At 33.1% G+C, this 16,316-nt stretch overlaps 1 protein-coding gene across 2 annotated transcripts; it reads right to left on the bottom strand.

Moving 5' to 3' along the window:
- Window positions 1–8,531: 8,531 nt before the first annotated feature.
- On the bottom strand, window positions 8,532–13,543 carry LOC108346206 (probable serine/threonine-protein kinase WNK5). Of its 2 annotated transcripts, XM_052868919.1 has the most exons (7): window positions 12,601–13,542; window positions 11,359–11,624; window positions 10,654–10,877; window positions 10,395–10,552; window positions 9,770–10,094; window positions 9,336–9,677; window positions 8,532–9,078 (listed from the first exon to the last, which is right to left on the bottom strand). In XM_052868919.1, the coding sequence occupies exons 1-7, from the start codon at window positions 12,673–12,675 to the stop codon at window positions 8,660–8,662; spliced, it is 1,809 nt and encodes a 602-aa protein (XP_052724879.1). In that variant the 5' UTR covers window positions 12,676–13,542; the 3' UTR covers window positions 8,532–8,659. The 2 variants fall into 2 exon arrangements, with proteins under 2 accessions (XP_052724879.1, XP_017440705.1); XM_017585216.2 differs by lacking the exon at window positions 9,336–9,677 and having other exon boundaries at window positions 12,601–13,543.
- Between the last annotated feature and the right edge of the window lie 2,773 nt (window positions 13,544–16,316).

The raw sequence follows: 16,316 nt of genomic DNA, 5'->3' as shown, positions 1-16,316 counted from the left end.
CTTCTCAGGATCAAGGTAATATCTATTCTCAATGGATTCTAAACACAGGTGCTACTGATCATATATCCAGTTCTTTGTCTCATTTTGTTTCTTATCATAGAATCTCACCAATTACAGTATCACTACCCAATAAGAACTCTTCATTTGATCATTATTCTGACATAGTTTCTCTTAGCCCACACCTTACTTTACATAATGTTTTATTTGTTCCTAATTTTTCAGTCAATATTATTTCGGTCACAAAGTTAACTAAATCTTTATCTTGTAAAATTACCATTTCTGAATTTTCATGAGAAATACAGGACAAGTCAACCCTGCAGATGATTAGGAAAGCTGAAGAAAGAGATGCCTTGTATATCATGATAGTTCCTACATCCACACCCCTTGGCTCACCAGCTTCTATTACTCCTGATAATTCTATTGCTTGTTCTACAATAAGACCTAACTTTATAGATATTTTGCACTCTAGACTAGGGCATCATTCTTCTTCTTGTTATATCAAATTATGCACCATGTGTTCAACTTTACTTGATACAAAATACACTCATTGTGATACTTGTCACTATTCTAAACAAAGGAAATTGTCTTTTCAATTAAGTACTACTATTTCAAAAGCTCCTTTTGATTTAACTCATGTTGATATTTGGGGGCCCTATTGTACTTATTCTATTGATGGTTTCAAATATTTCTTAACTATAGTGGATGATATGTCTAGATGCACATGGATTAAATTGATGGCAAGTAAGTCAGATACAAGATCACAACTTATTGGCTTTGTTTCTTATATTAAAACACAATTTGGCATTGATGTAAGATCTGTTAGATGAAATAATGGTAATGAGTTTGCAATGATAGATTTTTATAGACAAAAAGGGATACAACATCAATTATCTTGTGTTGAAACACCTCAACAAAATGGAGTTGTTGAGAGAAAGCATCAACACATTTTCAATGTTGCTAGATCTTTAATGTTTCAATCTCATTTGCTCATAATTTTCTGGTCTTTTGTTGTTCGTTATGTTGTGCAACTCATTAATATTTTACCTTCCAAAGTTTTGGCATATTTTTCTCCATCTCAACTGTTACACAATGTTAAACCTGACATTACTTACGAGTTTTTGGCTCACTTTGCTATGCTTCAACTCTTCAAGCTCATAGAACAAAATTTCAACCTCGTGCAAGAATTTGTGTTTTACTTGGTTTTAATAAAGGAGTGAAAGACTACCTTTTGTTAGATTTCAACTCTAAGGAAATTTTTCTATCAAGGAACGTAATATTTTATGAAAACATATTTCCTTTTCTTACAAGTGACAAGCACTCACCTATTGATACACAAAATTCCTTGGACTTTGTCACCAAAATCATTTCCTCTCTATCACCTCTTTTCTCAGAAGTTACTGATCAACCCTCTTTACCACCTACATCTCCTCCTTCTATTGTTCCAGACCCTGTTACTTTTTCTTCTCAACCTGTTTCTGTTGAACCTGCCAGTGCTACTCAACTAAGGAAATCAACCAGGCCAAAACATAAACCATCTTATCTGCAGGACTATCATTGCAACATGTTATCTACTTCTTCCGTCACTCAGTCATCCACAGGTACCTTATATCCTATCTCTTCATATCTCTCATATGATGCATTATCATCTCTTCATAAATCATATGTCCTTAATCTTTCCCAAGTAAGTGAACCTAAAACCTATAACCAAGCCATCAAACATGATTGTTGGAGAAATGCCATGGATTAAGAAATTACAGCTTTAGAAAATTCCAAAACTTGGGTTTTGATTGATCTACCTTATGGAAAGCATGATGTAAATGGGTATACAAAATAAAGAGGCATGCTGATGGGAGTATTGAACGATACAAGGCAAGGTTAGTAGCCAAAGCCTACACACAACAACAAGGCTTAGATTACTTTGAGACTTTTTCACATGTTGTCAAACTCACAACAGTAAGATTGGTTCTGGCTTTAGCAGCTTCCAAACATGGTATTTACATCAACTAGATGTAAATAATGCTTTTTTTACATGGGGATCTAGATGAAGAAGTATACATGTTTCTTCCTCTTGGCTACAAAACAGAAAAACCAGGGCAAGTTTGCAAGTTATTGAAGTGTTTATATAGACTTAAGCAGGCCTCTAGACAATGGAATTACAAGTTGACAACTACTTTACTTTCTTTGGGCTACATACAATCAAAATCAGATTATTCACTTTTTTTCAAAAGTGATTATGCTCATATCACCATCTTACTTGTTTATGTAGATGATATAGTCTTGGCAGGTGATGACATCCAAGAAGTTCAGACTGTGAAGGCTCTATTGAATGCAAAATTCAAGATTAAAGACCTAGGTCAACTCAAGTATTTTCTGGGCTTAGAAATTGCAAGATCTCAATAGGACATTAATTTGTCACAAAGGAAGTATGCTTTAGAGTTACTAGAAGATGTAGGATTGTTGGGATGTCAACCTGTTTCTACTCCCACACAGCCAGGCACAAAATTTTCTAAGACAGAAGGGAAACCCTATTCAGATGTGCATGCCTATAGAAGACTTCTTAATAGGTTATTATATCTAATCAACACAAGACCAAATATATGTTTTGTTGTTAGTACTCTAAGTCAATTTCTTTCCAATCCTTTGGAAGATCACTATGTAGCAGCAATAAGGATCCTAAGATATATCAAGAACAATCCAAGACAAGGATTATTCTTTCCCTCCAACACAGATCATGCTCTCAAGGCTTTTAGTGATTCTGATTGGGTTGCTTGCCCTAACACTTAAAAGGTCGGTGACTGGTTTTAATGTGTTCTACGGTGCATCCTTAATCAACTAGAAATCCAAGAAGCAAGGTACTATATCTAGATCATCAACCGAAGCAGAATATAGAGCCTTAGCTTCCACAACATGTGAAATTCATGGCTTTTGTATTTGCTCCATGATTTGAAACAGCCTCTACCACAACCAGTTCCTCTATTTTGTGACAATCAATCTGTTATACAAATTGCACAAAATCCAGCCATGCATGAGAGGACAAAGCATATTGAAATTGATTGTCATCTCATAAGGGATTAAGTTCAAGCTGGAGTAATTAAGCTCCTACCCATTTCTACTTCAGCCCAACTTGTAGACATTCATACTAAAGCTTTGCATCCAACACAATTTCAATCTTTGTTGTCCAAGCTGAACATTAAGGATATATATGCTGCAGCTTGAGAGGAGATATTGGATTTAATTTATTTTTCGTTCATATCTATGTATTTATGCTCATATATTTATATTATATTTTTATGTTATTTTAAACAGTTATATATATATATATATATATATATATATATATATATATATATATATATATATCAATTGTACGCTCTCCTTATAATGGAATAATATACACAATTTTTATCCTTTCTTTTCTCATAATAATATGTCTTAGAAACAATTTGATACCATCGAATGAAATTGCACAGATGAAAATAAATATATAATTAAGAATATGATAACATGAAAATAACTTAGAGATCTAATAAAAAATTTTCAAATATGAAACTAGTCAAATTGTTGAAAGATAATAAAAAAGTATTTTAACAAAACAAAAAGAGTTCTTCAAATAATTCTTTTTAGAGTTAAACACTCTCATGCGAACATAAACAATAAATAAAAATATAAAAAAATAATAATATAATTATAAATTTAAGGAAACAATTAAATTAATGAAATTAACTATACGATAAAGGACTTCACTAGGGTTGGATTTGATGTTCCAATTCAATGTGAAAATACTAAACAATATGCCTCCAATTTTTACTCTAGCATTTACACCACAAACTAATAAGTCCTAATTCCTTAAAGACAAGTCTAAACCTTACTAATAGAAACCTTAATACCTTAGATGTTTTTACGAGAAGTTTACATTAAATTCAGATGACTAATTAATTAAATTCTATGTCTAGAGTCAAAATCTATTAGTTGTTATAACCTAATCAAGGTTCTAAATTATTTTTTAATAATTATATACCAACAAATATGCAATCAATAATCATGCATATAAGAATAAGAACAAAACATAAGAATAACGGAAAAGAAATATATTGAATAGTAAAAATCACAAAGAGCAAAAATACATTATGTCCAATCCCAATGAATAAGGGAACTATATACTCCTGGACATTTTGAGCACTAGAAAAGGGATAGAGAATGAAAATAATGGTAATGATGAGTGTCTCCAACCTTCAGAATGCACCTTTGTTGTCTTTCCTCTAGGATTTGTTCTCTATTTCCCAAAAGATTATTTCTAATTTTGTGATGCATTTTATTAAAGCACAAGTCATTGAGAGAGTTAGAATCGTTGACAACTTGACCTCTCTCACTAGGTGAACCGTGTCAAATTAACTGAGTCTAGAAATTATACTTAAATGAATTTTAATTGCATGATAATCCTTGATATATTCTTCAATCTTTTGATATTTTCACTTATTTGCAAAATATTTATCAAATAAAATCTAAATACTTATCTTTTCCAAAATTATCTAATAAAATATTAATTATCTAAATAAATAACAATAAAAATACCAATAAAAGATAAAATTAAATACAATAACAATTCGATAATGTGAATTATCAACAATATAATAAATCTAAAACTCTAAAAGTATTTCCTATGTAAAATAGTTTTTAGGTGAGTAATGCTTATAAAGTTTAAAGTATGATATTAAGACAAATGTAATTTAATTAATTTCCAATAGCTTAGAATTGTTTAAAAAGAATGAATATTTGTTAATTGGAAAAGTTGTTAGAACAACCTACTACAACCTACTACAATAGTACAATAATTAATTTTGTATAAGGGTGGATGCGTTGACAAAAGAAGAAGATGAACATCTTAGAATAATTTTGATGATGATGACTCATGAAGAAGTGTTGAAGATTTTAAGAATGCTTGGATCAAAGAGATAAGACTTAAGAGTTTAGGTGTTAGAAGTTTTGTAATCTGTGTATCTTATTTAAAATAGTTAAATTAGTAGGCAAGAGTTAAAAAGGTAGAACCCAAACGAAAGAGTATTTAAAGAGTTTTAATTTTTCATAAAAGTGATATGATAATCGATTATCAGCTATAGTTGCAATTTGAATTTTCATTTTATTAACCTAATTTTCAAAAGATAGAGTCTATATATTTGAGCTAAACCTAACTTCTAAAACAAAATTTCACTCATAGGTTTATAATTGTGACTACTAGAGAAACTCTTTGTGTTTGTAAAAAGGAGCTTTGAAAACCTAGTGTGAGTAGAACAACAACTTTTACCAAGTGGGTTCTTGGGTGATTGAGTGATGTTGTTATTGTTAGGAGAAGTTGTTAATTCTGTGTAATTCAAATGAGGTCTTCATTCCTTATGAATTCAAGGAATGTGTCTTTCATCTCTTATGACTTCAAGAGAAATGTCTTCTAAACCTAAGTTATCTTCTGTGTGATGGTAAGTTGTGGTTTATTTTAGTGATTAGTTAATCACTCTTTAAAGAGATTAACCATTGGACGTAAGATCTTTTAATGTGAATTAGTATAAAATTATTTGTGCAAATTTCTCTTTCTCTATACTCTTTATTTTTATTGTTATTATTTAAAAAGAAACAACTTTATTTATAAAGTCATTTTATAATTTGTTTTTTAAAAATACATAATTTTATTAAAGAAACCAATTCTATTTTTTGTTTTAACTGCGATTATTATGATGCGTGATTCTAACCTGATGAGTTATATAGTATTTTATATAAATATATATTTATTCAATATCTATAAAAAAATCTATGCTTTAATATTTTTTTATTATTAAAAGAATTTCAATTTTATAAACATATTTTATTTCAAGGTCCTTGGAATATTTATTTACGTAACTATAACATAAGTTTTTTCAATTCTTTTTTATTTTTAGTTCTTATAACAGTATCAGAATTTTAGATATATTTGATGTGACTCTGAATTAGTGACATCACCATTATATTATCATGACATCATTACTATTGGATGTATATACGTTTGTTAATGGAAAGTGATGACATATTCTAAAAACAAACCGTTTATAAATTTCTAAAAAACCATATAATTGTAGTAACTGAAACTATTTCTAAGTTTATTTTATAATAATTTTATGGTTTAATGAGTTATTTCATCCTTGTTATTTCTAATGTCAAGTTCCTTAATTATTAAAAAAATTTCTAATGTTATTTTTTCACTAAATTTATAAAATATAATTTTATACAAAGTCAACATGACATTGGTTTTATGAAGTGTTGCTAGTGGACATTTAATTAAGGAAACAATGAAATTGGATGGAGGTTGTAGTTTTTTTTAAAGCTTTAGAGTTGAAAAATGTATTTATATCATGAAAAAATGTGAATACTTTCATTATTAAGAGAATAAGTAGTAGAGAATAATTTCTCAACTATTTAACTATGTTACAACTTGGATTGCCATAATCTGGAACTTATAACTTGCTTGCTATCACACACTTGAAGAAATAAGAATTGAAGAAACCATGATAAAGGACATTTGCAAACTGATGTCTTCAATGAATATAAATCTCGGTCAAATTCTTGAGCATAATTTCACGATCTATTTCAATATATATAACACTTTGTAACAATGAACATGAAATTTCTTCTTGTGTTTCCAAATGTGATCATTTTATAGAAAACCTCCTTTGACAAAAAAAAAATGTAGTAAAATGCTCACTTACATGAGCCTCTGTTAACTTGTCTAAAATCACAACTTGAACCTCTTACTGAGTGTTCAATGTTAAACCAATGTGGTCAGATAGTGTCGTTTCTAAGTTGTAAATTTGAAACCTTTGGCTATATCCAAGAGTGCATTTAAATCTGTGGGACTAAACTGTCCTCGCTTTATCTTTCAACATATTAAGAGGTCACATGTGCTACTACATAATTGTGTTTCATCCCATATCTTGCATCTTCAACGTTTGTAAAAGGTTGTACTTGGCCATTTAGGTTTGAATTAGGAAGTGTCCGTTATTGAATTTCAGTGTTTCTCACTCAATTTTCTTCATCTAGGTCCTACTGCCATAATGCTACTTTAACCACAGACATTCCATCATTTCAATACCATCTCAGTTCTTCTCCATTTTTATCAAGCTTAAGGCATAATTCTACTCGAGGATCTTGGTTTTCCCAATTCTGCCTTAATTTCTTGGTATGGAAAACAAAGAAGAATGATTAAAGTTTCTTCCTTCATGATCAAAATTATGTTCTTCTCGTATCCAATAATCTCATATGGCTCCAGGTTTAAGATAGTTTAAATACTTTTTTTCTATTTTCTCCTTTATCCTATCTCTGAAGCGTTTTTAAGAATAAAACTGTCAGGAGGAATTACTTGTTCTGTACAATGTGCCTTTTAATTCATTAAAACACTCCTCAAACCCAAGAGTATATGTATATGTATATGGGTCTGAAAGTTATAATTTAACATCTAATTGTTGTTTTTCAAGTGTTTTAAAGGTTTTTCTTTTGGGTATAAACAAAGTTTTATATAGGATAAAATATGAAATAAATGTTGATTTATATATACATAAGATACTTTTCTTAACATGAGGCTTTTTAGAGTTATACTATTGATTTGTTGAAGTCCTGGTCAAGGAACTTGCTTGGTCGATCAGAAAAGTACTTATGCAAATTTCAGTGCACAATTTTGAATTTCTATGCAGAATATATAAAAAGGAGATTGTTACTTCTCGAGTAAAAGTACTATCTAGCTCTTTAACTAACATTTAAACATAAATGTACTTCTAAGAAATGAGAATGTGAGAAATCATGGTGAAGTCATAAACTGAGACAGTGAAAAGGACTTTCTTTCTTGTGCTTCTAAATGTGATGACTTAAGTCTCTAGAACTGCACCAGTTCGTAGGAGAATGCTACAATTTCGATTTATCAGTGAAGTGAATATTCAATATTTAAGCGATTTGGTCTAACTTTATTTTTCTAAACTTGCTGAAATTAATTTGTCGGCCAGATTCTGCATTTATAAGTTCTGAATTTGAAACCTTTGACTGTCCCCAAACATGCATTTAAACCTGCAGAAGTTATTGCCATTACTTCTTAAGCTTTCAATTCAATGGACTTTTCTTTCTTTCATGCACATGCTGCAGACTTTGTGCTTCATCTGTGGCTCGCATGTGCATCAGGAGACCACATGCATCAAATTTAAGTTTCACCTATGCCTCACATTTTGAATGCTGTATATTTTTACATGAGTCATGAAACCAACTCACATAAAATACTGACACTAACTCCAATCCAAAATCTTGAAATAATGAATTTATGGGGGTTTTCATCTTTGTATTATAGTTAATTTTATCATTTTTACTTCATATGAAACTTAGACCGACATTTGGATTTCCACTATGTAGCAGAGAAGATACTTCAGTCTTTGTTCATCAGCACACTAATAGCCAACATTAGCTTTCGAAATTCTTAAGTTACATGAAGTGTCTTACAAACATTCAAACATCTCAAGACATAAGCGTAAATTAAAATATATCACAAGTTTTATTCTGTAATATTCTGATGAGTCCGTATTGTATACCAATATTCACGGACACTTTGATTCATAAAGCAATGCAATAATCAACAAACGCCAGAAAGTAGAACAAATTAAAATAAAAAACTCGCAGCTCCCTCTGGATTTTGAAAACCAATGTTTTCAATGGCACCAACCGTCTTGAAGATTCTCCTCTTGTGAATCTCTTCCATCAGTGATCGTTGCAGTTGTTGTCTCCTTAGATCCACAAAGGAACGAATCCTGGTTAGCCTCTGGACTCCATGATACCTGTGAGAATCCATTTTCATGTTGCAAAACTGTTTGGTGCAATCAGCATCCATCACTTCTTCTCGAGGACAGAATCTTGTGCACTTTTCGTTGCCTTTTGGAGAGTAGCAAAGGGCTTCTGCTCCTAGTACTGCAGTTGGATCATGCCCATCTTCATTGCCAGGGTCACAGTACTTGAGATTGAAGCACTTGAAGGAGTTCATTGAGCTTTGAGAGCTCGAATCATCATTCATAAACAGTTCATCTGCAAAACAGTTAGTTAGTGATGTCGAATCATATTCTTTAATGCCACTGAAAACAATAGTAAACTTTTCTCGAGAAGAAAACATCAACGTAGTAAACATTATTATTAAAAAAGTACTAAATCTGATAAAAATTATTGGCTTGGCTGGTATTATTGGACTTGGTTTTCTTAAGCAAGTGTTTATTAAACAACATTTCAGCTTTTAAAGAATCAGAGTTAAAAGTTATTTACTTTCTAAGTTGAAGGAGTATTATTACCCTGAGGCCAATCATGAGCAAAAGGGTAATGGTTCCCACAGAGGTGGGAATTATGCTTGTGGGAAGAACCATGAGAGGAAGAGCGAGAAGATGGTGAGAAGTATGAGTGGTGGTTACTCATATCATACTCATCTTCATAGCTAAAACTATGTTGTCTTTGATACTTAGAAGTGCCCCAGTCCCTCCATGTTGGGACTAAAGCTGATATCTCTTCCTCAATCATTTCAGCAATCTCTAATGGTTCCAAGTCACTAATTTCAAGTTCTTTAACCATCTCCACTGCCACATCAATTGCAGTGTCGTTTATGGTGTCAAATGGAAAGAATATATTCCTCTTTTCCCCTGCATTTAAAATACATTAATACAACTCTGAAGCACCCCACTATATGTAACAAAAAATCATTGTCTCATGTGATGAAAGTATGTGTGCATACCACTTTTGTTAGAAATTTTTACTTTAAGGAAAATTGTGTCATCCTCTTCATTGATTGATCCTGTGATGGTCATGTGTGTGTCTTTTATTTGGTCGCTCATTGGTGGTAGCCCTTTGGCCAGTGGTGCAGTGAAATTGAGTGTGGGGGTTTGTTTTCTGGGTAATGTTGGGCTAGAGAGTGGAGAGTCTAGTTGGTTCTCGGCTAAAAATGAGTCCAACAACAGCTCCTTTGCTGACAACCTCTCTGAGACATTTGCCAAACATTTTCCCACAAACTTCTGAGCTTCCAAGTCATGGATTCTGTAAAAGGCTTCTGGCAGCTTCCCCTGTTGAATCAGATCAGTCAAATACGTGAAATGAGAGCTTGCTTGTGCATGTCTTCAATAATCTAGCTCAAAAACCTTAAGATAATTTTCTGGTACAAATATCTTATTTACTTAAGCGAAGGCTTTGTTACAACTGTACTTTTCACTTAAAAGTTTCCAAACATAAATTAGTTCATTTTAAATTTATAGCCAAAACTAAGTTTACAAAATGAAGTTTGTAAAACCAAAGCATAAGTGAAATAGAATCTGATCCAAACAGAGTAGAAAAAGGAAAAGTCTTTCCAATGAATAAAAGCTTACTGAAGTAACTTTCTTGTATATTTGAGCTGGGTTGGAGCACTCGCTGTATGGGAACTCAGAAGTAAACATTTCTATCATACACATCCCAAAGGAGTATATGTCAACCAGCTCGTTGTATTCCTCTTCATACAATTCTGGTGCCATAAATTCTGGTGTACCTGAATTCTCAACGAAACAAAAATTTCAGTTTTATGGACCAAAGTCTAGATTACTAATAACTGATTATTTAAGTACCAACTAAAAGAGAAAGTGAAATTGCCTATGACACTGTGTGCATGTTGGGAGCCACGAAGAATGGCTGCAAGGCCCAAATCACCAATTTTGACCTGCCCCAGATGGCCATTGATAAAGATATTGTCACACTTGAGGTCTCTATGTATCACTGGAGGATCATGGCTATGCAAATACTCCAAACCAGTTAGAATCTGGCGTGCCCAGTTCTTCACTGCTCTGATATCTACTCTCTGATACTTCTTTCTGTACCTGCATAAAATAAGAGAAACTATGTAAAATAACATTTTTTCTCTTAAGACGTGTTTTTACATGAATGCATCGTTTATAAGCATAAACTATTGAAAATTGAAAATGTGTTTGAAGGACCTGCATTCAGAGCAGTCAAATTTGCACGATGCAACGATATTTATGAATCTCAACCGTGTGCTGTAACTCTGATTTACTGAGACAATATGAATTGTCTTGTCTGTATTTTTTAAACAGAATTTGTATTGTTTAATTTAGATGAAATTACAATTCTGTTCAAGAAAACAGCAAAAACAAAGTATTCAAGCAACATGAGATATAAGTCTTGTCTTTAAAAAGATAGTCTATGTTGAAGATATTTTAATATTAAGTTGAACTTTTGGTTGGTTTTGTCTTCAAGCAGTGAATTCATGCAGGAATTGGTGTTCAGTTAAAGGGTTAAAAGATGTAAACATATATCATAAGATGTGATTGATTATATTACTCTCTTAGGGTGCCAGAGGTGAACAATTCAGTGATGAAGTTGAAGGTTCTATAATTGACATCAATCCAAGAATCATGGAAGGTCATGATGGAGTCATGTTCCAAGTTCTTGAGGAGATGAACCTCTGAGTAAAGACGTTGAAGTAGGTCTGGTGAATGAAAGACATCACCAAGGTTAACTTGGTTCCAAGCAACCTCTATTCCAAGGACTTCATCAAATGCCCTATACACAACCTTCACTGCTCCTTTGCCAAGAATGTCCCTGAACTACACACCAACAAAGATAACAATAAAAAATTAGTAAATAATTTCGTTTTAGGACCAACCAGCTACTAGATTAGTTGCCAAAATAGATGGTATTAGTTTACATTTGCCACTAGTTTGCATTACTAGTCAAACTTAACTGTGGATGTAATGTATGTAACATAGTTGTTTTTTGGCCATTGAATTTGGCTCTATAGAAAAAATGACCCTTGAGTGTACTATGGAGGTAAGATAACCCTCTGTAAGGTGGTGCGTCATGACAATAAACCAAGACTTGGCAAAGGACAAAACAGAACAAGTGGTGCTTATTTAATTACTTTATAAATAATTTGACTTAATCATAAGACGGCTACTGAAAAAGTTAATACAGAAAATCAAAATCTTCCCTTTTCTAAGACAATAAAATAAAGCTAAACATTACGTAATTCCACGAAATTGGCCAGTTACAAAAGAGCATGATGTATGCAGACTAAACCAGCTTTTATGGACAGACTAATTTCTGTAAAATATTACTTCAAATCCTTGAAATTAGCTAATAGCAAATGTCAATTGAATTTGTTATTTATAAAGGTCAAAATTATTCTCTGACTTGATAATTATCAATAAATTGATTTGTATAATTAATTAACATTATTGATCAGTTTCATCCTATGATTAAAAATCCTTAAATTTGATCTGACTTTGACAGCTATCAGATAATTTTCACTTTCTATGGCAGAGATAAGATTGAACGGTGCACACTAAGATGTGAGATTAAAATGACTAATAATTGTCATATACTAAACTTATTTTTCATAATTTTCAAAGTCAAAAACAGCATCTGCATTCAAGTTTAACAAAAAAGAACATCTTCATGAATCTATGTATGATATCCCTCCACCTTAATCACCGTATTCTGAATATCAGACCAATCAGTCAGAAAGTTAATGATCCATTCACAGAAAAAGGAAGATGAAGCTAAAATGAAAGAGAAACTTACACGACCATATCGACCAGAAGGGTCAGTTTCAACATATCCAAGATGAGCTTTTCCTCCTAATCTACCCTTGTACATGGTTCTTGATGTGGCTTGATCACTCAACACACTGTTGATTTAACCAGCACGTGTGCTCTACACTTACACAGCTACTTTTATCGAAAACTTAGCAACAAATTAAGTAATATTATATATGTATGTATGGTTTTGACTCAACTGAAGGTGTATGCTAGATGATCCGAGGCTTCCATTCGTGGTTCTCGTAGGAAAAGACACCAAACAATTGATACAAGAGCCGTGAGTAGTCAACACTGAGCATGATCCAAGCCATTTCAACAACGCCACATGAAAGGTCGTAGAAGTGCTTGTGAACCATTGGTGTGAACTACCAGCAAGCTTAGGATGAAGAACTTAGATTAAATAGGAGTTGCAGTGGAAGCAGAAAGAGGTGCCACTAGAGAGATATTTTTGCAGCAAGAGAAAGGAAACTGTGTATGGATTAAAGAATAGCAATGATGGGGTGTTGTCCCGCAATAAGGTCACACCAAAGATTGTGATTTGTGAGCCAAAAGGCTAATGAGAGCTTTGGTTGAAGATACTTGTGGAGGAGGAGGCTTTGATGAGGATGAAAAGGTTATCAGAAAATGAAAAGACCATGTATGAGACAAGGGCTTGAAACCTCGTTTCTGAATTTGAAGAATCTATGGCCATTCTTTGAGAAAAACATTTGTGGATGTCAAGGTTTCTGATCACAAAAGTTGGATAGATACTTAGAAAAGAGGTGAGAATCTGAGGAGGAAAAGGGTTGAACAGATTTTGATTTTGGAGAGAAAAGATATCAGAGAAGCATCCTCAAATCAGAATCAAGCTTTATGGATTTTGGTTCTGTGGATGGAGGAAAAAGAGTGGTTGGTGTAATATATGAGAGTCTACGCTTATTACAAATGATATTACAAATGACAGTACATTGCATATATAGCAGTCAACGTTTGTTTGGTTATATACAAAAATGAGTATCAAGAATTATAGGAACATACTCTTAAACATATAGAAGTAACTCAGAAGAAGTTACTTTTTTGAATAATTATAAGCATATGGTAAACTTTATTAATTTGGTTAATACGTTAAAAAGTTTGTAAATATAATTTTAATAAGATTTTGAAGCTAGATAATATTTCATTAAATAAATTAAATATAATATATAATTAATATGCTTTTTTTTAAATATTGGTATAAAATTATATAGCTTTAACTTTATTTTTTTTATCTAAAATTTGATGCCTAATATATAGATCATATTAAAAAGATTATTGGTCAAAAAATTGGACCTTCCTTTTCACCCTTAGTTTATCCAATTATATATATTGTTATTCTTAGTTTCGTCCACATGAAAACTCCATTACTTACCTCAACAGGTTTTGTAGAAACATTCAGTCGTTTTCGCCAAAAACGAGAACTGTAATCGTATAAAAAAATTTCAATCCAATTAATAATGGTTGCGTATGTAATTTGAGAAACTTTCTTTTTTACATATTTGAGAAACTATTGCTAGGAACTGACATTATCCAACAAACCTAGCAAATAAAATATTTTAGTACTCAATACTTGATTTTCAGTTTTCTTAACATAACATGGGATGTATTCTTTATGTCGGAAAGAATAGGTTAAAATATTGGTTTAATCCTTTTCGACATTCCTATTTATGTACGAATGTCTCAGATGAGTTCTCGTTTTTTAAAGTGTATCAAAATGGTCCTTAATTTTGAAAATTGATATCAATTGAGTCCTTCCCGTTAAGTTGGCTGGACGACGTTAAAAAAATTGATGAGTGGGATGCTGAGATGACGAAATGTTACTGACGTGGCATTGACCTGGCTTAATGGTGAGTTTTTTAGATTTAAAAAACGTGAAATTTGTAAATCAAAACGCAACGTTTTGATTTTTAACATAAACAACGAAAGCTTTATGAGAAGGAGGAATCCCTAAATTGAAGAAATCCCCAAATCGGTTGACGCAGGTGGGTGGGTTTAAGAACGTAGTTGTTCGACGCAGGTAGGTGGGTTTAAGAACGTAGTTGTTCGTCGCAGGTGGGTGGGTTTAAGAACGTAGTTGTTCGAAGACGATGTCGAAGGAGCATTCTTGTTGTTCGTCGACATGCAGTGTGTGGCGGAAGGAAAACCGTAATTTGTGTTCACCGATTTGCCATTGTGGACTGAGATGCGCGCTGAGAACTGCTAAAACTTTGAAGAATCGTGGCAAGCAATTTTGGGGATGCTCGAAGTATAAGGTATGATTTATTTGACGTTTGTATTATGTGGAAGTGTTTTTGAGAATCGATTGTTGTTTATACAGAGTGGTGCTGAAGAGGGTGGTTGCAACTACTTCAAATGGTTCAATGATGTTGTGGAAGAGGAAAAGGGGAAATGCTTGAAGTGTGAAGGAAACAAAGAAAGTTTGGTGCACAGTGAAGAAATGGATAGTAATAGAAAAATTTTAGTTAAGTTTGAGAAATCTTTGTTGGTTGTTCAGAACTGGATGAAGGTGTTGATATTTTTGGTTTTTCTTTTATGTGTAATAAATACAATTTGCGTATCAATGTTGATGAGAATGGGCTGATGGGTTGTAACCGTGTTGTACTTTTCTTCCATTTCAATGAAAGTCAGACTTCTTACTAGTGAAAACTTTATTTTTGTTATGAAATGTGATGAGTAAAAATAATGTTATTATGTTGAAGTTGTAATGTTTTTATGAGTCTAAAAAAATCTACATATCTGAGGTGTTTTTAGGAGTCTAAAAAAAACTGCATTGCTCAGGGTCACTGTTTTATGAGTGTATATATTGCTATCATACACCTCCTTTGTGGACGAGCGTCCTATTCTCGCTGGCCGACCGTGCACCGAACGTCGTCTATGGACGAGCGTCTTTTTTGTCGCTGAGGGAGCGTTCTCTAATGCGTACACAGTAGACGAGCGTCCACAGTGGACGAGCGTGCTCTTATCGCTTGGCCAGCGTCCTCTCGAGTGTCCACAGTGGACGAGCGTGCTCTTATCGCTTGGCCAGCGTCCTCTCGAGTGTCCACAGTGGACGAACGTGCTCTTATCGCTTGGCCAGCGTCCTCTCGAGTGTCCACAGTGGACGAGCGTGCTCTTATCGCTTGGCCAGCGTCCTCTCGTGCGTCCACAGGGCGAGCGTCCTCTTATAGCTTGGCCAGCATCCTCTCGAGCATCCACAGTGGACGAGCGTCCTCTTATCGCTTCGCCAGCGTCCTCTCGAGCATCCACAGTGGACGAGCGTCCTCTTATCGCTTGGCCAGCGTCCTCTCGAGCATCCACAGTGGACGACAAGCGTCCGCTCGGTGGTCGACGACTTATTTACAAAACAAGACATCAAAATTATTTAGAAAAGAAGACAAAAAAAGAGGATTTAACATCAAAATTAGCATTATCAGCTGTGTAATTAACCTAAGATAACCAAAGTACTGTCTAATACAAAAAGAGCACGAAGTTGCTGTCTAATACAAAGAGACATTAAAAAATACATTAAAGTTGTTCATTTATCCCCTTAAACTGCAGCTTCTTCTTCATTTGATGATGGGATGTTTGGTTGAGTTGATGGGTTACTTTGTTGTGTTTGTTGTGCTTTGGTGCAAGAAGTCCTGTTGTGGCCGAGTTCCTTACAAATGCCACATCTTTTCTTTAAACCACCCTTCCTCATTCTTT

This window comes from Vigna angularis, chromosome 9, assembly GCF_016808095.1.
Source record: "Vigna angularis cultivar LongXiaoDou No.4 chromosome 9, ASM1680809v1, whole genome shotgun sequence".
In the NCBI taxonomy this organism is placed as follows: Eukaryota; Viridiplantae; Streptophyta; class Magnoliopsida; order Fabales; family Fabaceae; genus Vigna; species Vigna angularis.
This window is presented reverse-complemented; position numbering and strand designations above follow the sequence as displayed.